The following is a 25,564-nucleotide window of genomic DNA, read 5'->3' as shown; positions in this document are numbered from 1 at the left end:
TTCATATTTCTTAATACTTATAATCAATGTAACCATTGCCTATTTTCTCATTTTTATCTAACACTCTCCTACTACTAGATTATTTTATAGCTAATTCTACACATCTGCAAATACTTTTGTATGCATCACAATAAGCACATTAGATTCATTAACAATATCTACTAAGGCAAATGTTCAAATCTCACCATTTGTATGAAATACTACATACGTTTTATACTTAATTTGTATGAAATAGATTCAAACAAGGTCCACACTTTGTACTTAGATAATATTCTCTAAAATTACTTTTAAGCCCTGTCACACTCCCACTTTTATTTTACCATGACAATTATCTGTTGTAAAAGCAGGTCACACTTGTAATCAAGAACTTCCCACATTTTTGCCCTAGCTAGTTTGGCTTAGTGGATAAAGCATCAGCCTGCAGACTGAAGAGTCCCAGGTTCGATTCTGGTCAAAGGCACATGCCCGGGTTGCGGGCTTGATCCCCAGTAGGGGGCAAGCAGGAGGCAGCCAACAATGATTCTCTCTCATCATTAATGTTTCTATCTCTCTCTTGCTCTCCCTTCCTCTCTGAAATAAAGGAATTTAAAAAAAAAAAAAAAAAAGAACTTCCCACATTTTAGAGTTAGCTAGCTAGATTCTCATGGTATTGTTTAACTGGTTCCTCAATCTCTATGCTTTCCTAATTATTTCTAGGGGCTGAATTAGATTTAGGCTTAATACAGCATGCTGGGTAGAAATATATTCATAGATGATGCCTTATACATCCTATTGTGTCATATGGGGAAGCACATGATAACAGATGCTCCCCTTTGGTAATGTTAAGATATCAGCTAAAACTACAGACAATTATTGCCTAGGTGCATTCAACACAGTGAGTCTTAAAATTCTAACTTTTCCCCCCCAAAGGAGGTATAACTGACATTCACCATTATTTTAGCTTCAGATATACAACATAATGATTGTGTGTGTGTGTGTGTGTGTGTGTGTGTGTATAAATGATCACCAGAATAAGTCTAAATTCTAACATTAAAAACTGGAATTCTTCAGTAGAGAAAAACAGTCCCTTATCAAATAGTTCATTATCTTATTACTAGAGGCCCAATGCACAGAAATTCATGCAAGAGTAGGCCTTCCTTCCCCCAGCTGCCGGCATCGGCTTCCCTCCAGCACCCAGGACCCGGGCTGCTTCCTTCCTCTGGCCGCACGCAGGCACCCAGGACCCGGACTGGTTTCCCTTGGGCCGCCCACAGATACCCGGGACCTGCCTGGCTTCCCTCCAGCTCCGGCTTCTTCAGGAAGGATGTCTGGAAGACTTCCAGTCTAATTAGCATATTACCCTTTTATTATTATAGATATTGCTAGAAGAAATGTAAACGCTGGATACCTTCCCTTAGCATAATACCTAATACAAACGCTCAGTACATGTATGGACGTGTGTGCATGTGTGTGTGCATGCTTGCATGCCCTCATGCATGGGTACACAGTGGAGTGCTGTTAAATGTTAAAAACTGGCTCCCTAAGGAAAAAAATTTACTCTGACTTATAGTGTTTGCTGATTTCCATGATGGAAACACTCCCATTGTGGATGATTTCACATCAATGTAAGTCCCAGCTGGGGACAGAAGTGTATAACTGCTTCTAATTAGCCATATTGAACTGGCCCTGGTATACCACAGAATAATATCCATACAGTCATATACACCAAAAACTCAATTATTTTGTGTATATGTGAATACGTGAATATGTGTGTGTTTACATGTACTATTATATGTCTGTTCATGTATATACATATGCATGTACATAGAATCAAAATTCCTAGAAAAGGGCATGGAAATATGGATATCAATTGAATTACAGGGTTTGAACATTCATTGAATTGTTCACCTACTGCTTATGTATTTATTGGATCAAAATAGAATAAATATTTTTTCTTTCTTATCTGAAACATTGTATTACCCAAGTATATTCTCACTAATATTAAGCTCCAATATGATATAACAACCAGCTAGATTAGACGTCATATTAAACAAAGAAAAATCGTCTGAAAATTATACAACTTACTTTGGCTTCAGTTTCACCCCTGTGAAGAGTGTATAGATGATGGACAGCACTTTGTGATGAGGACCAAGGATGAGTCAGAATTTGGAAGACATGAAAGTCATGGCCAAGGGTATCTGTTGTGACTAGAAGCATTCCTGTAGGACATACAAAAAAAAAGGGTAAAAATAAAAATGATTATGCATGTGAATGAAACATTTTCACAAAGTATTCATCATGCTTTAAAATATTATCAAAGAAAAAATTACCAGTGATATATGATTTAAAAACCTTAAGGCCATGACAGTATATAATAGTGAGAATACTTGTTTTATGATGTTACCACACGACTAGCAGAAAAGTTTTTTATGTATGAATTTAGAGAATTCACAAGCATTTTAAAATAGGCAATTTAATCAACTGAATGTGAAAATCATTGGAACCTACTCCCACCTTTTGCCATTTCTCAAACCTGAATGTTAAGCTCAAATTTATCTACTAAAATAACTACTAATACCCTACTTAATTCACCAGTTTAAAACTTTTTCTCTACACTGGCATATTTATTGAACTGCCTACAGCAGTGGTCGGCAAACTGTGGCTCGCGAGCCACATGCGGCTCTTTGGCCCGTTGAGTGTGGCCACAAAGTTTCAATCACTGTACATGCGTGCCCGCACGTGGTATTTTGTGGAAGAGCCACACTCAAGGGGCCGCAGTTTGCCGACCATTGGCCTAAAGTATCACAGAAGTTTTTTATGTCTTCTCATCAAAATTCGATAGTTTATTTTACATTTAGGTCTATCATCCATTTGGAGTTAATTTTTGTACAAAGTGTGAGATAGCAGACAAATTAACTTTTGGCAAATGATGTGCAATTTCTCCAGCAAAATTTCTTGAAGAGACTATTCTTTATCCACTGAATTCTTTATCCACTGAATTCTTTATCCTTTGTTATCCAATGTCAACATGCCAAAGGTCAACTAACCATATTTGTGTACATCTTCCTCTAAAAATGCATTTTTTTTCAGGTTCTTTTTTTTTCCCATCACCATAAAAGTACAATTCTACTTTATCTGTTTCTAAGTTTATACCTTTTTTATACTGTATATTCTGCCAGGTCTAGAAGTTTTTATGCTGATTATATGGAATTTTCTTTACACACAATCATGCAGCATGTGAATGGACATAATTTGATTTTTTTTTTTTTTCCCCAAACTCCATGCCTTTTCTTTCTCTCTCCTCACTACATTTTCTGGGGTAAACAGGTGTAGTGGGAAGCAATAATCAGGTGTTGTTTCCAGTTTTAGGAAAAAGCATTTAATCTTTAAGCACGATGCTAGTTTAGATTTTTTTATTAATGCCCTTTATCAACTTAGTGACATTCTTTTCTACTCATAATTTGTTGAGAATTTTTACAATGTTGGAAGACTTTTAAATCATTGTTTATTTGAATTTTGTTAAATTAAAGTTGTATGTACTTTATATATTTTAATTTTCTTCTGGTGTAAATTACTTTCTGTACCTCAAGGAAAGGGCCGTCAATATCTGTAGGGTCTGCCTTTAGTAAGGGCCACTTTTTCATTCAGATTATTAACAACTTGTGTCTTTTCTGTTTTTTCTTTCTTGATCAGTCTGGTTAGATATTTTCAAGGAAACATATTTTGTTGTCATTGATTTCAAGGATTCCTCCTACAATCATAAAGTATATAACTTTCAACAGCACTTTTCTTCAAAATAATGAATTAAAACTTCCCGCAAATGCTCTTTTTTTGGCACGAAATTTGACATTTTTTAGCGTAAAAATATCTATGATGTTAACACCGTCAGAAAATTTGACATATGAAGTTTTGAAGCTTGTCAATATAACAAAATAGTGTACATATGAAATCGCATATATATCAACATATGTGTAACTCCATTTATTGAAAAAAATCCGCATTATTAACCGGTACACCTAGTAGCAGCCAATTGCCACATCATTAGTCTCGTACTAACTTGTTTGGTGTGAGCAACAGAAAATATTTCGCTTTTGGAGAACAAGACAAATAGGTTTATTTGTGTTACGCTTATTAATTTGTGCAGTTATTCAGTGTCTGCTTAAGTTAATGTTCAAGAAAAAATATTAATTTTTATTAAAATGTTCTATTATTTTATGTTAACGATTACGCATTTATTTCAGCCCTTTGTATACAGCATGTCTCTATCGAAATAAACCTAAGTTTCTATGAAAATTGAAGCTTTTGGTTTTTTTGTGTGGCCCATATCAACTTAAACCTTGTTTATGTGGCCTGTGTTAGCATTTGAGTTTGACATGCTTGACCTAGAGTGTTCTATAAATACCGATTAATCCAAGTTAATTGCTAATGTTATTTGGATCTTCAATATACTTACTGGTTGACTGCCTGCTTTCCTATTTTATTACTAAGTAGAAACTAACATCTCCAAGTGTATCTGTGGATATGTTGGGGTTATTTCTCAGTTATACATATAAATTCCCTTAATTTTAGAGCTTTTATTTTTAGATTCACACATATTTAGGATCGCTATAACTTCTTGTTCAATTACCTCTTTTATGATAATGTCCATTTTAATCCTGCTATTTCCCTTGTTCTGGGGTCTACTTTTTCTGACTTTGATACCGGCACTACAACTTTATTTTGATTGGTGTAAGCATGGTAAATATTTTCCCATTCTTTTACATTTATAATCAACATAACTATTTAAAATGACTTTGTTTTAAATAACAATTGGGGTCTAGTTTTGGAGTGTTGTTGTTTTAATTCAATCCCTGACTTTTAATTGTGCTTATAAGTTCATACATATGTAAATTATTTGTAGGGTTGAATTTATATCTGCCATTTTATAATCGTTTGCTATTTTTATGAGTGTCTCTTTATGTCTGTTTATCTGCTTCTCCTTCCGTCTTTTGTATAATTTTGTTATTTATAATATCCAACTTTAATTTATCTATTGACCATTTGGTATATTTCTTTATTTTAACCTTTCCTTGATTGTTCCAGGGATTATAATAAACATATAGCTAAATTTGTGCTAGTCTATATTTTGTCCAGAATTTGTATTTTTCTATGGGAGAAGTGGTTTATTAGCTTATTCTGCTTTACCAGAGATGTTATTACATTTCTTTACTGTTAAAACTTTTCCTTGTTGAAAGGAAAGATATGAAAGAATATTAAGCACCTATGGAAAGATACGGTAGGCATATAAATGGAAAGGTGAAGTATATTTGAGTTTGCTTTTTACTTAGCTAATATACGGTATAGGTCTACTCACTACATTAGATTTAAAAATAGCATACTAGATGCTGGTGTACTGGTTATTTCCAGGAGAACAGGAGAACACATTTTAAATATGAAAGGTGTTATTATTGAAATCTATTCAAATCTTTAATCCTATCTAATAAAAGAGAAACATGGTAATTGGCGTACGACTGCTACCCTTCCCATTGGCTAATCAGGGCAATATGCAAATTAACTGCCAGCCAAGATGGCGGCCGGCAGCCAGGAGGCTTGAAACTAACATGAGGCTTGCTTGCTTCAGTGACAGAGGACTCCAACGTTCCCCAACTGCCGCTGAAGGCCTCTGAGCTGCAACTCTAAGCAACTATGTAACAAATATAGAAGGTAAACAAAACCCCAGAAACCTGCTTTAGTCGCCAGGCTTCAGCCAGCAGGATTGCAACATTGTAAGCAAAGGCCAGAAACCTACTTTCAGCAGCGGAGGCCTAAGAGCTGGAGCCAAGCCTCAAAGCTAAAGCTGGCCCAGAATAAAAAATAAAAAGAAAAAAAGGAGCAGTTGGGAGCTTCAGTCGGCCTGAAAACAGCCCTCAGCCCCTCACCCAGACTGGCCAGGCACCCCAGTGGGGACCCCCACCCTGAAGGATGTGTGACCAGCTGCAAACAGCCATCATCCCCTCACCCAGGCTGGCCAGGCACCCCAGTGGGGACCCCCACCCTGATCCAGGACACCTTTCAGGGCAAACGAGCCGGCACCCACCCATGCACCAGGCCTCTACCCTATATAGTAAAAGGGTAATATGCCTCCCAGCACCAGGATCAGCGGAGCCGCGAGGCCTCCCGGCACCGGGATCAGCGTGACAGGGGGCAGCGCCCAAACCCCATGATCACCCTGCGGCTGTGTGACAGGGTGTGGGGCCACAACTTCCCTATCCACCCTGCTCTGTTCGTGACAGGGGAAGGCGCGCCAACCCCCTGATCGGCCCTGCTCTGTGTGTGACAGGGTGCAGCGTCCCAACCCCCCCTCCCACGGGTCCTGCTCTGTGTGTGATGGGGTAGAGCCATAACCTCCCCATCGGCCCTGCCCTGAGTGTGAGAGTGGCAGCGTCCCAACCCCCTGATTGGCCCTGCTCTGTGGGTGATAGAGGGAGGCACCCCAACCCCCTGATGGGCCCTGCTCTGTGCGTGACAGGGGGCAGCGCCCCAACCCCCCTGATGGGCCCTGCTCTGTGAGTGACAGGGGGTGGCGCCGCAACCTCCCCATCGACCCTGCCTTGAGTGTGACAGGGGAGGGTGCCCCAACCCCCAATCAGCCCTACCCTGAGCGTGACTGAGGGTGGCATCACAACCTCCCGATCGCCCTGCTCTGTGCATGACAGGGGGCGGCGTCCCAACTCCCCATTCGGCCCTGCTCTGAGCCCGACTAGGGGCTGCACCTAGGGATTGGGCCTGCCCTCTGCCACCGGGGAGCAGTCCTAAGCCAGCAAGTATTTATCTCCCGAGGGGTCCCAGACTGCAAGAGGGCACAGGCCAGGCTGAGGGACACCAGCCTCTCCTCCCCGAGTGCACAAATTTTTGTGCACTGGGCCTCTAGTAGTTTATATAACACTAGAGGCCCGGTGCACGAAATTCGTGCATGGGGGCCAGGGAGGATATGTCCCTCATCCCAGCCTGCACCCTGTCCAATCTGGGACCCCTCAAACGATGTCCAACTGCCCATTTAGGGATGTCCGACTGCCCGGTGTGAGATCGGGCCTAAATGGGCAATCAAACATCCCTCTCACAATTCAGGACTGCTGGCTCCCAACTGCTCGTCTGCCTGCCTGCCTGCCTGCGTGCCCCTAACAGCTTCTGCCTGCCAGCCTGATAACCCCCTAATCACTCTCCTTCCAGCCTGATCAACCTAACTGCTCTCCTGCCGGCCCGATTGCCCCCAACTGTCCTCCCTGCTGGCCTAGTTGCCCCCAACTGCCCTCCCCTGCTGGCCTGGTCCCCCCCAACTGCCCTCCCCTGCTGGCCTGGTCCCCCCCAACCACCCTTCCCTACAGGACTGATATTCCCCAACTGCCCTCCCCTGCTGGCCACCTTGTGCCGGACATCTTTGACCACATGGGGGCAGCCATATTTGTGTGTTGGAGTGATGGTCAATTTGCATATTACTCTTTTATTAGATAGGATTGCCTCCCACCCTGCACCTAACTATGGTCATAATGCCACTGACATACTTTACAGTCTTTCCATCTTGTTGATGTTATTCAAACAATAAATTGCTAAGATTGGGCATGAATGTTTTATTGTCCTTTTGTGGACAATATTTCTTCACGCCTATTTTTTTGCTGAGTCATACTGTTTCTATTACCACAATTCCACTACTAGGTTTTAACTCTACTTTTCCACAACAAAGCTATTTTCTACACATGACAGCCTATTTCATGGAAACATCATTCTGACAGAAACTATAATGAAGTTGCATTTATAACACAAATATATCACTCCCCTACTGAAGATAAACTTCATTTCTTTTAGAATCAAAGATCAATATTTTACTCAAAATAAGCATTCAAATGAACACTTTCAATATGCCCCTAGCTTTTGAAATTGATGTTAATATCTAACTTTCTAATATGTAAACAAATTCAAATTTTTAGAGAAATAGCCCATTGAAAATTTTTGCTTATTATCTTCTGTATATCCTATCTTAAACTTTTCTTTTTCCACTTCTCCACACAAATGTGGCTTCCATAATCCAGAAGGTAGCTTAATTTTTTTGACAAAATTTTAATGATGGAGGAAAAATTGAAAGAGCAGAGAGGAAGGGAAGAAACAGCTTGTGTAGTACCACACAATCATGTGCTTTCTTTTAATTTATAATTTCCTCTGTTGCACACATTCTGCTGGGAGAAATGACATGCTTTTTTTTTCTTCTAGAAAACAAGTTACAAAGCAGATATACATAAAAGGAAAAACTTGTACAGAGTAGACTGTGGCTTGAAAACTATTTATGCAGCATCAGGAGACTAAACCAGACTAGCCCGGCCATAAACTAAACCTACGCCCCAAATGAGGTGCCAAGCCACAAAATGCATTTGCGTCATCTGGGAATACAAGGAAAAGAAGGACTTCTAATTATAGGGCCTGGAAGCGGAAGCCTAGTGTGATTAGCTGTTTAGGCGCTGTTGTATGTTTATCTGGAAGCTTCCTCTCCCTCACTCTCAGCCTCAAGTTTGATAGATGAGCGTTAGCATTAGAGGGTGGAAACTGAAGCTGCTGATGGTACATGGCGTTCTCCAAAACCTGAGACTGGAGCCTGAACATTAAGGCTTTTGCGGCCTCATAAGAACATAAGTCTTTTCAACTGGGCGTCAGCTGGTTAGCCCAAAAGGCAAAATTAAAGAGCAGCAAACCTCCACTGGACATACGCTATAAAAGCTTAGAAACATGAGTAGGTATGTCTTTTTGCCATATCCTATTTATAACACCTACCTAATTGTACGTTTCTTTATCACATGCACACATATGAACTAGAAGACAAATTACCAGCTATTCACACTCTCCTCCAAAAAGAGACATGAACACTGATAATCTTGGTCAAATAGAAATCTTTACAGGATTTCAGATTATATCACTCATAAAATAATTTTGTTTTGGTATTAATTCTTGTAAATTTAATACTTTCCCATCAATACCTGTGGAGATTGAAACTTCCAAATTATTTAAATTTTTAAACCTACAAGTCATATTTGTAAACATAAAAGCAAAGAAACAGAATCCTAGTACTAGTCAAAATCTATTAGGTCTTCAAATTACATAAAACCACTATAATATCCTTTCCTATTAAAGTCTGATTAATAAAACCTTTAAGATGAATAGGAATACTTAAAGCAATGGTCTCAAAGTCTCCCTATGGGCAGCATCAATTACCACAGTTTTTAAGCTGCTTAAAGATGCTACTAATATACATTGTATTCTTCCACATTTGTGGCCCATAATATATATTAAGACTTTCTAATATTTATGCTTGATAATGCCATTAAAGGCATTGAAATAAACACTATCGAAGGAACAAAGGACATGATTCATTTGATCCCTTCCAAAAGTTGCACGTATCCAGAACCAAGATAAGTTACAACAAAAATCTCTGATGTGGCTCTTATTCATTTGTTCCATGTGGAAAAGTCTAAAATCAACAATTAGCTCATTTGTATTTATAACTTTTTAAGTCCACCCTCCTTCATTTTTAGGAGAAAGTTAAATGTCCTAACATCTTCATTTAAATAATTAATGTGTTTTCATTCTTTCATTTCGTATCAAGAAATTTTTTTTCTGAAAATATCTTTAGCTATAGCCAATGGGTTTTCGTATTAAGTGTTCTATTATTTTCAACAGTCTGTTCATCCAATAGACATATAGGAAAGTGGTATGTATCTATATGTAATCTTATTTTTCCAAGTGGTTGACTATATTTGTCAAATGACAGAATATTTTAAAACTTTACTAACCTCTACTAATCCATCATTCATATACAATAAATGCACTCAAGGTAAGTGAACAGTTTCATGAGTCTGACAGGTATGTACACCTATAAAACTCTACCATATCAAGATAGAGAACATGTAAAAAAATATCCTTTTGTCCACTTGCAGTCCATCCCCCTACCCATTCCATGGCCCCAGGCAACCATTGATTGGCATTCTATCATTATGAATTAATCTTGCCTGCTTTAGAATTCCACGTAAATGTAATCACACAAAATTTTGCTAGCCCTATCAGCTGCGGATAGCATGAGTCTAATCATTGATTTATATCACTGAGCAGTTCCATTATACGGATACATGAAAACTTATATATCCATTCAGCAATTATTTCCAGTTTTGGGTTATTGTGAATATGAAGATTTAAGTACAAGCTTCTGTGTGGACATTTGTTTTTCTTCTCTTAGGTAAAATTTACAAGTGGAATTGCTCCATCATATGTATGTTTAACTTCACAAGATACTGCAAAAATGTTTCCCCAAAGCAGCATGTAACATAAGGTCCATAATCTCATCAATAGTGTACTGTTAGTCTTTTTAAACTGTAATCATTTCAGTGAGTATTTGGTTATCTCTCGTAGTTTTATTATGCCGTATTTTCTTTTCTTTTTTTTAATATATTTTATTGATTTTTTACAGAGAAGAAGGGAGAAGAATAGAGTTAGAAACATCGATGAGAGAGAAGCATCGATCAGCTGCCTCCTGCACACTCCCTACTGGGGACCACAGATTAGAATTCTGCCCCCCAAAAAGTGCAATTCTGTATGCAAACCAAAAGTTTGCAAAAGTTTACAAGATGCCCACAACCAAGGTACATGCCCTTGACCAGAATCGAACCTGGGACCCTTGAGTCCGTAGGCCGACGCTCTATCCACTGAGCCAAACCAGTCAGGGCAATGCCGTATTTTCTTGGTGATTAAGTGATATTGATCAGTTTTGATGTTATAGGTATATATGTCTACTTCACATTTGTATATACCAAGTCATTCACAGCTTTTATTAGTTCCTTCAGGTTTAATTGACCACCTTTGCTAAATTAACTATGAGTACTGGTCAGTGAGGGATGGGAGGAAAGAGGGCACCTCCTTACTGATGGACACCGAGGACCAGGGCTGCCTTAGGACTTTCATCAGCTCTGGATATTCTTTGTCTTCACAGGACCCCTCTTCCATGAAAAATTATTTAAAATTACATTTTATGACTACAGTTGTTTGTTTTAATTGTATATTAAAGCATTCCTATAACCTAAAAGTTTATATACTTTTTTTGCCCTTAAAAGGGATGAAGCATTTTGGGAGGACCCTCCTAGTAAAGTACTGTGGGCCCTAGGCTTGATGAATCAAACCTGCAAGGTTCCCTCTGACTCTCATCCAGGTCTAGTCCAACAGTGAACATAAAGCAAAGACAAGAAATCCCTCAGGGGCTAATTCATTGCACAAGTAAGACATACCCATCAGTTTACAAGATGACAAAACAAGAGAGTAACTACAGACCTAAAGAAACACCCACTTCTTGCGGGGGGGTGGGGGTGGGGGGGGAAGAAAAAGCAATAAGCTCTTCAAGCTGCCTTTGCAGTCTGAGTGATATAGTGTGACTGGCAGTGATACACCAGAACTGTTAGAGGGAAAATCTAAAGCCACATAACTCTGTTAATCTGCGAGGCATTACAGATATTCACAAAAATCAAGACCACCTGACCACCTGCTGTGATCAATGGGGGGGGGGCAGGGGGGGAACTATGTGCATTAAAGAAAACTTAAACTTTCCTAATGATCAATCCAGGACCGCCATCACCTTTCAATATACAGCATTTACGTAACCAGAAAAATGTAAAGTCTCTTAAAGATACAGTCACGCACCCAAAGGGGTCCTTGTTTAATCTATTTGACTAGACAACCAACATTCATTTTTGTCTTATTAATGGATGGAAAAACAACTTCCCTGCCAAGAAAGGGTAATTATTTAAAATGTAGATTTGTTGCAATTCACAGCTCTCAGCTACTCATCTGGCAGAAATAACGCCTTTGGACAGCAGATCAATTATTTACCAAATTAAAGACAGCAGATCTGTTTCAGAAATGTCAGGCTTACTGCAGTGTTGAGAATGTCTTTCATGTGATTCTAATATCTAATTTAGTTAATAAAATTAATTAATCTGATGTCAGAGGCAACATAATTAATAATATGCCAATCTAGTGAATTCAGTTACATAAATATAATATAGCTTCTACAAGATAGATCACTCCCACAATTTAGGAAGAGAGACAATTCTTACTGGAACCACAATTAGATATAAATTGGTTTTACTCAACAAATGACTAATTACATTGATTTCATGCCTTATCTCTGCCCTGCCATAGTATCTCCATAATTACAACAATAAAGAAAGAAACAATTAATGTAATTATTCAATATTAGAGGCCCAGTGCACGGATTCATGCACTGTGGGGTCCCTCGGCCTGCCCTGCGGGGATCGGGCTGAAACCAGCTCTCCAACATCCCCCAGGGGGTCCCGGACTGTGAGAGGGCCCAGGCCAGGCCAAGGGACCCCAGCACTGCATGATCGGAGCCAGGGAGGGACCACAGTAGGTGTCCAGGGCGTGTCTGGTCCATCTACCCCAGTTCCAATCAGCCGGACCCCAGAAGCAAGCTAACCTACTGGCCCCTGATGGTCAGTGCACATCATAGTGACTAGTTGAATGGTTGAATGATCAGAGGGACAATTACCATATTAGGGTTTTATAGAGAGAGATATAATTCCTCAATATCAACTACGTGAAAATTGACAGGGTAAAAAAACCTCAGGGACAAAATAAAAGCTTATCTCTAGCAGAAAACATTTCAAAAGGATACTCTTGAGGGGTATCTATAATAATAAAAGGGTAATATGCTAATTAGACCAGACGTCCTTCCAGACAAAGCTGGGGCCAGAGGGAAGCCCAGGTCCCGGATGCTGGAGGGAAACTGGTGCCGGCAGCTAGGGGCAGGATGGCCTACTCTTGCACAATTTTTGTGCATTGGGCGTCTAGTAAATAAATAAAAAACTAGGATGAGAGAATTAAAAATAATGAAGACAGTTAATATTTATTGAGGTCTCAGTATATTGGCCTTCATTTTATTGATGAGGAATTTAAAATACTGAGAGTGATCCAAGCAGATAAAGTAACTTGCTCAATTAAGTGGCAAGGTGAGGTGGGGCAGCAGGGACGGGGGGAGAATGACCTTTTATGTAGGGTCAGGTAAGTCTTCCTAAAATAATATTTAAAAATGGGACTCAAGAGGTAAGTAAGAGTTAGCCAGGTCAAAAAGGATTCTAGGCAGAGGGAAAATGATGTAACATGTTTAAGGAGCTGAAAAATATCTACTATGGATAAATGTTGGAGGGAAAATGTAGACCTGGTTGAAGCCATCAGTCACTGTGCCAGACTTTCAGACAATACACTCAGAGAAATAAGGAAGTTGTTGAAAAATAGAAGTATCATTAACATTTAATATCTTACAAAATAACTGAATACCTTAAAGTGGAATTAAACATGTGGAATTAAGTATGATGCAACAATCACAGGTAAACAGAATAACCTAGAATTGGGCTGTGATCAAATAAGATGTTTTAAAAACGAAGAGTAACAATGATTCTCAAAAGTACTGTTATGGATTGAATGTTTGTGTAGCTCCAAAATTCACATATTGAACTCTAAAAACCCAGTGTGGCAATATATGGAGATGAGGGCTCCTAGGAAATAATTAAGTGTGTATATATCAGGTCACAATGGAGAGGCTCTGACCTGATAGCCGTAGCATCTTACAGGAAAAGAGCCACCTTTCTTTCTTTCTCCCTGCGCCATTGCACCAAGGAAAGGCTATGCAAGCTCAGAGCCAGGTGGTGGCCATTTGCTAGAAACCAAATCATCCGGAACCTTGATCTTGAACTGTCCGAAAATAAATTTCTGTTGTTTAAGCCATCAAGTCTACAGTGTTTTGTTATGGCAGCCCAAGCTAATACATGTACAAAGGTTGTGGTGTAAACCAGTGTCCTAGAGAACATTTGACACACTTGAATGACCAGTGTAGAGACTTTTGGACTGAATTTGTAAAATCAAATGAAGCTGTTGTTCTTGCCCTATGACAAAAACAAACTGATAAACAACAAAAGTCAAAGCACTTAAAAAATCTATTTAAAAGTTCAGTATAAAAACACCGAAATAGGAGCAGCTGCTTTCACCTCAGACAATACAACCGGAAAGAGAGCAATCCACAAAAGGTGAGGGTAAGAAGGTACCGAACTTTAGAAAAATTTCCAAAGGCTCCATTTAAGCTGACACCACAGATTAGAATTCTGCCCCCCAAAAAGTGCAATTCTGTATGCAAGCAATCAAGAGGATTAAATTAATAATGCCAAAATCTGTGAACACAGAAAGACAACTGACAGTTGCTGGGGGGGGGGGGAGGGGTCCCAACTAAAACATCATCTCTAGTTGAAATACTTATCAAAACTATGGGCAAAAATACAGATATTCCCAGACAGAAAATAGCTTAAAGAGGTCATCTTCATCAGAGAACCCAAAAATAACCCACAAAAGTGTGTACTTTATTGAGAAAAGTACAAAAGGAATTCAAGAAAGGAAGGATAGTATTTTGAAAAGAATGAAGAAAAATTAACAGAGCCTCTGAGACCTGTGGGATACCATCAAGGAGATGAATCTATGAATCATGGAGTTCCAAAGGAAAGAAGAGGAAAACAAGAAGCAGAAAGAATGTTTTAAAAAATGACTGAAAAAAAAGGAAGAAAAAAATAAGAAAAGAAAATAAACAGTGACTAAGAAGTCCCAAATTTGAATTAAAAAATAATTTAGGGTAGTAAAATAATTCTATATCTGCAAAGGTGGATACATATCAATATTAATATGTCAAAACCCACAGAATGTAAAACCACCAACAGTGAAACCTAACATAAACTAAAGACTTTGACTGATAATGATGTATCAATATTGATTCATGATTATAACAAAACTACCACTGTGGTGTGGCATGTTGGTCGTATAGGAGGTTATGTGTGTGTGAGAGAGACTTTTCTGTACTTTCCATTTGTTTGCTGGAACCTAAAACTGCTTTAAAAAAAGTGTATTAATTTTATTTTAAAAGTTCCCTAGAAATGGTATTCATTGTATATCTAAATAATTGAAAGCAACAAACTTACACCACCCATATTGAAGCTGCCCAGATCTAAGCATGGAGGCCTCTCTGGCACTTCTAACAAAATCATAAATGTTGCCATTAAAATATGTTTTAATTCAGGTCTCAGAGTCATAGCTAGTAAACAAGAATGGGAAGGAGAAATTGAAAAACAAACTGAATGCAGCTGCTCACATCTCTATTTAATGGCATCCCTTAATTTCTTTTCTGAGTAGGTCCCATACAAGACTGAACCTCATGCCACTGACTCACACCACCTACTTTTTCCCCTTAATTCACTTTTAGAGTTATTTCATCATGTACATATTACATTGCTTTTAATGTGGGCAACAGGTCTGGTTTGTTCTTGAATTTTGATGTCCAGGACATTTTAAGAGCTCTGTCATCTAAAAATACGCTTCTCTAAAAAAGAAACTAATAAATTTATTTATATTCCTAGTATAACACAGGTAAAGATTAGAGAAAGATTAGGTTTTTAAAAAATCAATATGTTTGTTGTTTTAATGAACTTCCCTAAACTTATAAACACTAGGGTTATTATTGCCCACACTACAGTCCCTATGAAAAAACCGTTAACCAAATAGACTATTACAAGGGCAAAAGAGTTAAAACTTATGGGTATAAATTTAGAAGTATGAAAAAAATTAAAAATATGTATGGATACATGTAAAGAAAAACTGGAGAATGTTATTGGAGGGTCTACAAGTTATATTTTGAAAAAGGCCAATTTAAATAAAAAATCATAAGTACTGGGTGAAGGACCACTTCATACAGTACTTATGTGTACAAAATACCAATTAATATATGTTCAGAAGCTAATAAAAATAATTCAGCCAGAGAACAAAAAACTGCCTCATTTTATAACATAAGTAAATTTACAGAGAAATAATTACACAAAGGTTGATAGAAAATTCATCATAATTAAATGGAATAAATAACATCTACTCAGGCCGTGGTCGGCAAACTACGCCTCACGAGCCACATGCGGCTCTTTGGCCCCTTGAGTGTGGCTCTTCCTAAGCCTTAGGAGTACCCTAATTAAGTTAATGACAATGTACCTACCTATATGGTTTAAGTTTAAAAAATTTGGCTATCAAAAGAAATTTCAATCATTGTACTGTTGATATTTGGCTCTGTTGACTAATGAGTTTGCCAACCACTGTACTAAGGTATCCATGCATTTACAAATGGCAATGCAGCTTCTCGACTCAAATAGTTCATATGTATGTATTTCTATCTTAATCTGGGAGGGTTGGCTAAAACAAGAAACATGACACGGAAACTTGACAAATAAAATGTCACCTAATGTTAGGAGCTAGATAATAGTTGGCAGCCATAGCCATTCTCTGGTAGGCAGCTTTTAAAAAAAAAACGCACACACACACAAAAAAAAACAAGGCTTTCAAATCATTGAGAATTAAATATTTTATATACGCACTTGTGCCATACTAAAGCAATATCAGTCATATTCTGAATAGTAAAAATACTAAGAGCTGAACAGTAAATAACCAAGATAAATTGTAAGCAAATGTATGAAATCTCTGCCTACCAGCATCTATATTTTGCAGACCAATTTTGTGAGTGGTTGCTGAGTTATGAACCCTCCATTTAATTCAAATATTTAAACAGGTACAAAGCATTTATAAAACGTTGCAGAAATGACGCATTGAAATATCTCTACCACATAAGAATTGATCAGTCCTTGGTATAGATTCTGCTTCACAATTTATGTTGAACGTGCAATATTTTTCTTGCCTCTTTCACTCAACTAATATTTCTTTATATGCCAGGCACTGAATCATTATTTCCTAGCTAATTATCTTTTCGGTTCCAGTTTAGAACTGAATTCCCCTTGAAGAATGTTGCCCAATAATCAAAGACCAAGTTAATAGTCATCTCATCTCCTAGCAGGCTCTCCTAACTCCACAAAGCATTCTCCTTCCTTAAGTCCCTATCACACCAGCAGACTCCATGGGTGTTGACTCTCTCTGAATCACCATGACTGAGCCAGGCAATGTGAATGGAGTCTCTAGTTAAAAGAAAGAGTTAGTTTCTAATGCGTTGGGTGAAAATCATGCCAAGGGTTACTCTTTTTGATAATGGACTCAAACATTTTTAGTGCCAGGAACTTAACAATATGGTAAAGCCTAGAAACCTCTTTCAAAGACTAATATTTTTTAAAAGACAAAGTAAAACACTTAAAATATATGATTTTTATTCATAGATTAAAATATAGGCTTTACCATAATTTTGAACCATAAAAAATATTTAGAGAGTAACATAAAAAGAAATGTGCAATTGAGGCATACAAAGAGATGAAGGAAGTGCATATTAGTAAGTAAAAGAAGCCAATCTGAAATGGCTACCTACTGTAAGACTCCAATATATGGCATTCTGCAAAAACCGGAAGTATGGAAACAGTGGAAAAAATCAGTGGTTGTCGGGGTTCAAACAAAGGGGGGAGGAATGAACAGGCAGAGCAAAGGGGACTTTTAGGGAAGTGAAACTATACGGTGTAGTATTATACTGATGGATACATGTCATTATATATTTGTCAAAACCCACAGATTATAAACCAAGAGTGAATCCAAATGTAAACTGGAACTCAGGCTAACTAGGCTAACAAATATTTAAAGATAAATCTTATCATAAAAACACAAATTGGGGAGTTCAAACAGAATTCAAAGGCAAATGCAGATCAGAGTTAGGAAACCATTGGAAAGAAACAATAGTTTTCTAGAGTTAATTGCTAGACAATGATAGGGATAACTACATTCTTTATGTTATATAATATGTTCTTACTATAAAAGAAAGTTATAGACAGGAAAAAATTCAGCTTCCAGTGTCTGAAGCATTCTGACTAGGGTAATGTAAAATATACATTAATACAAAGGAGATCTGACATAACAGATGGCCTATCAAAATGAGTCATACTGGTTACTCCAAGTGGAGTGCTATAAGGAACAGAACTTCCAGACTCTTTCTTCAAATTTAACTTAATTCCCACAACATTCAGAGCACTTTAATAAATCATTGTCTTCATTAATTAAATCAACCCTACTGATCAACAATCACTATAAAAATCTTCCTCTCTATCAAAAATGACTTAATTAAGATATTAGAAGAAAGATTATTCAAAGTACTCTATATTATCCGCTTACCATCATTCTTTATTTGAGAAGAAAGGAAAGATGGATCTTTCCATCAAGTTTAACTAATAGGATCATTTCTACAGAATAAAATAAAATAGCAGTCTCTTCAGACACATCAACCAAAGAAATAAGATCTAAAAGGACTGTAAATTTATGAAAACTATTTCAGTTCTGAAAGCAAAAAAACAATTTTATTTATGAACAAAGTATTTTTAAAATTAATTCCATTGGAGTAGAATTCCGCCACTGGAAGTATTAAACCAATTCCTAACAATGAAAATTGGTAAATAAAGATAAAGAATTAAGTATTTAATCTCTGCCTTTTACATACAGGATAACTGTGGTTCATTACTGGTTGATGAACGAAAAAATTTTTTGATAGGATAGCAGATAATCAATGCAGAAAACACAATACAATTAGGAAAACCACCATTATAGCCTTCAATGTAACAAAACTATTAAGTAAAAAGTTGTTTCAGCAATGAGGCCAAAATAACACTCTGCAGATTACTTGCTAATCTCCACAAGAGAAACCTCTCTCCAAATATGCAGGCATTCAATGGGTCACTAACTTCTCCATGTAATCAAACACAGTATCATAAATTGCAAGACAACCTGATAGTATATGTCTCTTGTTGGGATGAAATGTTGTAGACAGTAAAACTTAAGATGTTAAAAAAAAATCTTTAGCTTGAATGTCATTTAAAAGTCTCTTTAGGAAATAAGGAAAACATTACTAAAATGAAAAAAAAATATGACAAGTACAGAATTTGCATCAGGTAACTGGTCTGGGCACTGTAAAAAAGAAAAGGTGGACGTTATTAGTTGGATTAAAAGGACCTAAAGAGACATGACAAAATGTAAGAAGTGAACTTTAATTAGAACTTAGTTTGAAGTAGCTGGAGAATTCACTTTTGAAACCATTGGGATTTTGTTGTTTTTTTAATCCTCACCCAATGATATGTTTATTGTTTTTAGAGTGGGAAAGGGAGAGGGGAAGAGAGAGAAAAAAAGGAAAAGAGAGGGAGACAGAGAGACAGAGAGAGAAACATGCACTGGTTGTCTCCCAAATGTTCCCCGACTAGGGGAACCTCAACCTTTTGGTGAATGGGATGACACTCCAACCAACTGAGCTACCCGGCCAGGGGAATTTTAAATTTGGTTTGGATATTAGATAATATAGTATGTTAGTTTTCTGAACTAATATATAATTTTTTTATATATAGAAAGGGGTCTTTATTCTTAGGAAATGCATAGTTCATTTGTAATGGGTGAAATGTTATAATATATGAAACTTACATTCAAGTGGTTCAGCAAAATACACATACATATATATAATATATACATTAAAATGTGAACACTTGTTTAATCAAGGTAATGGTATGTGGGTCATTATTATATTAACCTTTATATCTGTTTTTATGTTTGAAACTTTTTATAATAAAAAGTTGAGGGGGGGGGGGGGAGATTGACAAAAGATAATAGGGCATTCCACATTGCTTTAACATCTCTCTTTACCAAATGCTTTAAGAAGAACCAGAAAAACAAAAACACCACAAGAAAAGGAGAAAAAATATAAGTAAACTAGTTTATAAAATGTGACATTAAAAAGAAACTTTAGCCCTAACCGGTTTGGCTCAGTGGATAGAGCGTCAGCCTGCGGACTGAAGGGTCCCAGGTTCAATTCCGGTCAAGGGCATGTACCTTGGTTGCGGGCACATCCCCAGTGGGGAGTGTGCAGGAGGCAGCTGATCGATGTTTCTCTCTCATCGATGTTTCTAGCTCTCTATCCCTCTCCCTTCTTCTCTGTAAAAAAATCAATAAAATATATTAAAAAAAAAAGAAACTAAGTTACAAAGAAAATTCCATTCGCATACATTAATATGTTGATTGAAATACTGAAGTTCTTAGCTTAATTGTAATTCAGAAATTAATGCAACTCAACAACACTGTTTACCGACTGCTGCTTTCACCATGTTATTGTGAATAAAGCTAATGTTTACAGGGTATCTAAATTTTATTATAAATTCATTCATTCAATAACCAGTTACTGAAACTATTTACTTTTCCTATACACACTGGCACATAGAAGAAAAACGAGATTTGTGTTTTAGATATTCCATTTCCAAAAAGATCAAATTGGAAAGCCCATGATATAAATGGGGAGAAACAAACATACCACTTGTGTTAAAAGCCATACAGCACACTGGTTTTTCATGAGCCGGGAAGTGGGCCACGATACCATCACTGTCAGAATCCTCACTCAAAAGCACCTTTACAAAAATAAAGAGGCAAATGGAAGTTAACCTTTAATCACCAATTACTGAGTCTGAAGATATACAGTTACACCACAATGTCCATGACCAAATAACATGCTTCCATTATACTGTAAGATTATTCTTGCCACTAAAAAGTGAAAATACCACTTCACGAATGAGGAAAAGATATAATACAACCCCAGCAGATCAATCATATAAACGCTAAACAGTTGGTTAACTTGACTATAGGTGACAGAGACAATCATTTCTTGAAGTGTAGGTTCATAAAAAAACAACAACAGCAAATAACATCAGCTATGCAGAACTTTATCCAATGACAGAAACATTTGTGTTATGGCCTGCTGAAAAATTCTTGCCCAGATTGGAATAAAACAAGGAAAAACAATATAATAGGTTAAACACACACAGCTATATGTCAGAGGAATCACCCCTAAAATTTTTATTTTAAGTAGAAAAGTACTGGTCTTTTAACTCCTAGTTTTTTAGATAGGCACATCACCTCTTTGAAAGCATTACCAAGCCATAAAATCAGAAGTATATTAAAGCAGAAAGTTTTAAATCTCAAATTTATTCCCTTTAATTTTCTTCAGGAGTTTAATAGTTTTAGGTCTCCTGGTAAGGTCTACGATGGATTTAAGTTCATTTTTGTATATGGTGTAAGGTAAGGGCCCGCATTCTTTCTTTTGTAGTTGGCCATCCAGTTTCCCCAGCGTCATTTATTGAAGAGACTCTTCTTTACCTTTTGTGTGGTTTGGGCACCCTTGTTGAAAATCTTTTGCACTTATATGTATGGGTGTATTTCTGTGCTCTTCTATGTCATTGGTCTACATATCCATCCTTATGCCACATATTGCTGTGTAGTATGATTTTAAGTAAGGAAATGTGACGACTCCAATTCTTTTTTCTAGATTGTTTTTGCTTTCCTGGGTATCTTAAGATCTCATAAGAATTTCAGGATGGGATTTTGATAGAACTGCATTTAGTATGTATATCACTTTGGGTGGTATGGATATTTTAACAACATTAAATTTTAATATCCACACCTGTGAGATGTTTTTCCACTTACTTGAATAATCTTGAAATTCTCTTAACAACGTTTTATAGTTTTCAGTATACAAGTCTTTCACCTCCTTGGTTTAAGTTTATTTCTAAGAGTTCGTTTTTTTAAAGATCAACAAAATTGACAAACCCTTAATTGGACTAATAAAAAAGTAAGTTAGCCCTAATGGGTTTGGATCAGTGAATAGCGCAGTGATGGCGAACCTTTTGAGCTCGGTGTGTCAGCATTTTGAAAAACCCTAACTTAACTCTGGTGCCGTGTCACATATAGAAATTTTTTGATATTTGCAACCATAGTAAAACAAAGACTTATATTTTTGATATTTATTTTATACTAGAGGCCCGTTGCACGAAGAGATTCATGCAATAGGCCTTCCCTTCCCCTGGCTGCTGGCACAGGTTTTCCTCCAGCACCCGGGACCGAGGCCTTCGCTCTGGCCAGAGCCTTCAGTCTTCGCTCCGCCACTTCCCCCTATGTATGCAAATTAACCACCATCTTTGTTGGGTTAATTTGCATACTCTCCAGATTGGCTGGTGAGCATAGCAGAGGGATGGTTAATTTTATCTATTATGTTTGTCTATTATTAGGTAAGATATTTAAATGCCATTTAACAAAGAAAAATCAACCAAAAAAATGAGTTCATAGGTTTGCCATCACTGGAATAGAGCGTCAGCCTGTGGACTGAATGGTCCCAGGTTTGATTCCAGTCAAGGGCATGTACCTTAGTTGCGGGCACATCCCCAGTGGGGAGTGTGCAGGAGGCAGCTGAATCGATGTTTCTCTCTCACTGATGTTTCTCTCTATCCCTGTCCCTTCCTCTCTGCAAAAAATCAATAAAATATATTTTTTAAAATAACTAAATAAAAAACAAAAAAGTACGTTAATATTACACTGTTGCATACTATGATTTCTTGTATAACATTCTAGTAGAGAACAGACTAGTGTTTTTCAGGAGAAAGGAATAGAGGTTGATTGAAGGATGGACTTGAATACAAAAAAAAGTGTGTGTTAAATCGTCCAATATTTTAATTGTGGTGGATTATGTTAATTATATTCATCTACACATGGGATACAATTTCATAGAGCTATATATGCCCATATACAAATACAAATGAAGGTAAAACTAACGGTGAGAGGTGAATAAGGTCCATGGCTTAGTAACAGTAATGTGCCATTGTCAATTTCCTGGTTTTGATATTGTACTACACCTGGAAGAACCTAGGTGAGAGCTCATGGATATACGTGCAACTTACTATGAGCTTACAATTATTTCAAAATTAAAATGCAATCTGAAAGCTTTTGAATTTCTCTCTTTCTGGTAGGTGATAGTATCTCACTGTAGTTTCAACACGCCTTTTCCTTTAACAAGTGAAGTTATGGGCATAGATTTTATACCATTTGTATATATTTTTTTCTGTGATATTTGGTTTTTGCACATTTTTCTATTTTAATTCAATCGTACAAGACTCCCTTTCTTTTTATGTATGTTATAACCCTATACCTCTCCTTCTAACACAATTAGTGTTGCGTGCTCTAGTTGATGGTTCTAATACAAAAGTCATCAAGCAAAAGGCACATTAATCTCGGTGAACTGCAAAGCCTCATACCACTACATAGGATTCTTTGAATCTTCTCTTTAAGAGCTTCACAATATATAATAACCAGATACTTTTGGAAGGATTCTCTATATTGCATTAGCACCTTGACTAAAGCATCAGATCAATAAAACCAGAGATATCCCAATACAATTGTCCTAAGACATTTAATTTTTACTCACCACTTAACTAAACAGGCTGAAGCCCTAAAAATATGTAGTAAAGCATTTGACTATATTAAAACAAAGCAAAGAATTTTAACTGATACAAAGTGAATAAGCCTTTATCATCTGAACAAAATGATACACAAAACGCCTAAGGAACCATTAAATTATTATGAATAACACATGTACTCAAGGCATGATAGCTCAAGTTTATGTCATCATTCTGGAGTATTTTCTTTTATTAAAGACTTTGCCACATTGCTAATTTCAATTATATATATGTATGTATAAAGGCAAATTATACAGCTTAACTTCTCTTAGGCAAGAAATGCTTTTAAATAAAAATGAAAGTAACACAGATAAAAATGTACATGAAGTCAATTAAATCTTTTCTTCATTAATGCAATTACTAGACAATGATCCCATCACCATAAAATCAAACTAATCAATTTAGTATCAGAAAGATGGTGAATAAAATTTTATACACCACCAATGTAAACATGAAATATCTTTATTTATTAAAGGCTCAATGGACTTAAACAGCAAAAGTGGCCCTAACCAGTTTGGCTCAGTGGATAGATTGTCAGCCTGTGGACTCAAGGGTCCCAGGTTCGATTCCGGTCCAGGGCATGTACCTTGGTTGGGGGCACAACCCTAGTAGGGAGTGTGCAGGAGGCAGCTGATCGATGTTTCTGTCTGATCGATGTTTCTAACTCTCTATCCCTAGCCCTTCCTCTCTGTAAAAAAAAAATAAAAATAAATAAAAGAAGCGAGGACAGTATTACTGAGAAAATCTTGTTGCTTTAAAAAATATTTATAATTATTTTAAAATGCACATTGCAACTTACCATTTATTGAACATCAATATATTTCCTGTCTTAAAATGTCTAAGTCAAGTTAAAATTTTAGAATATTTTATAAGTAGGAGTGAAAATAAGATTATGCTCCGAACAAATAATAGAAAATAGATCATTTCAAGTTGAATGACACTAACCTAAAAGCTAACATTTCTATGAGTCTTATTTCCTAGTAAACAGCTTTAGTTGTTTCAAGTGTTAACAATGAATGTATCACAGGAAAAGTAACTTTTGCAACTCCACAGTCTACAGTTCATTTCTATATTCCAAACCTGAGAATTCCATTTTAAAATTATAAAAAGTTACTGAAGAATGGGAGAAGGCAGGGGAGAGGAGGTACGGTGACAAACATTTGAAAACACATGGCCAATTGTTATGCATTTTATGAAATTAGCTTAATTTTTCTTTTAACATATTCCTACACTTACATATAATAAAGTAATGAGTTACATCTCTATTTCATTATAGATAATAAGACATAACATTTCCTACTTTTAAATGAGCACAAATCTGTCTGTCAACAAAAGCTAGATGTTTAACAGACGTACATTGCACTCTCCACACTAGACAATTCTGAGAAGGGTCGTTGCTACTCTTAGTAACTGTGGGTGGCCTTGGAGGTGAATTAATTAAGAATCAAAGAACAAAAGAAAGAAAACATTAAAGGATTCATATATTTAATTCCAATTTAAAAAGAGAACATCTGTATGTGTCCATCAACTTGAGCTAACCTAACTAAAACAACTTTTTTTTAAATGTCATTACAGTCAACTGAAAACTTTGCTATCTCTTCATTGAAAAGAGTCTTAAAACAAGAATATAAGTCTATTAACATAGTTGTTTAACAACAAAGTTAAGATAGGCAAGGTGGAAAATTATTATTATTCTGATTTCAATTAAAATATAATAAATTCAAAAATCTCAAAGAGTTTTTTCTTTTAATTGCAATAGGCTCCACTTTTTTTTTAAATGACAATTGATCTTACTATAGAAATTAGTACATGAGTAGCTGACAAATACAATTTTTCACAAATGTTGCTCTATTATCTCATTTTAGTAATTGGTATTAGATTATATTTTATAGTAATGATCACAAATTAAATGAATTTTAACATTACTTCCTTTCAGAAATGTATTTAAAATCTAAAACTATGATACAAAAGAAGAGATATTTATAAGTACATGAGGAAAAAAAACTAAACCCAATGGGTTTCTTATCAACTAGATTAAATGCCAGCATAAGGCATTTTTCCATGTTTAAGTCATTTCTCCTGTTTCTGAACTTAGATTTTAAAAATCTATTTTATCTAAAGATATAGGGTTTTACAAATAGCTATTATCATGTATGTATTCTAACATATACTTTGGGATTTCATTTATTCTTCATATTTAAGGAAATATCTATAATAAAATTTGATATTATTCACCTGTAACCATC

The 25,564-nt window shown here is 36.5% G+C and overlaps 1 protein-coding gene across 4 annotated transcripts in view; it reads right to left on the bottom strand.

Annotated features, from left to right (window-relative positions):
- BCAS3 (BCAS3 microtubule associated cell migration factor) overlaps positions 1 to 25,564 on the bottom strand; it is a 472,069-nt gene that overhangs the window by 335,266 nt on the left and 111,239 nt on the right. For all 4 annotated transcript variants that reach the window (XM_081108786.1, XM_081108785.1, XM_081108787.1 and 1 more), the window contains exons 13-14: positions 20,351 to 20,444; positions 2,065 to 2,198 (exon numbers count right to left, since the gene is read on the bottom strand). In XM_081108786.1, the coding sequence (XP_080964912.1) occupies positions 2,065 to 2,198; positions 20,351 to 20,444 (228 nt within the window). The remainder of the gene's footprint in view (positions 1 to 2,064; positions 2,199 to 20,350; positions 20,445 to 25,564) is intronic.

The sequence above is a fragment of the Myotis nattereri genome (assembly GCF_964212035.1).
Source record: "Myotis nattereri genome assembly, chromosome: 16".
Classification (NCBI taxonomy): Eukaryota; Metazoa; Chordata; class Mammalia; order Chiroptera; family Vespertilionidae; genus Myotis; species Myotis nattereri.
Note: the sequence above shows the minus strand (reverse complement) of the source record. Positions and strands in the feature narration are given on the sequence as shown.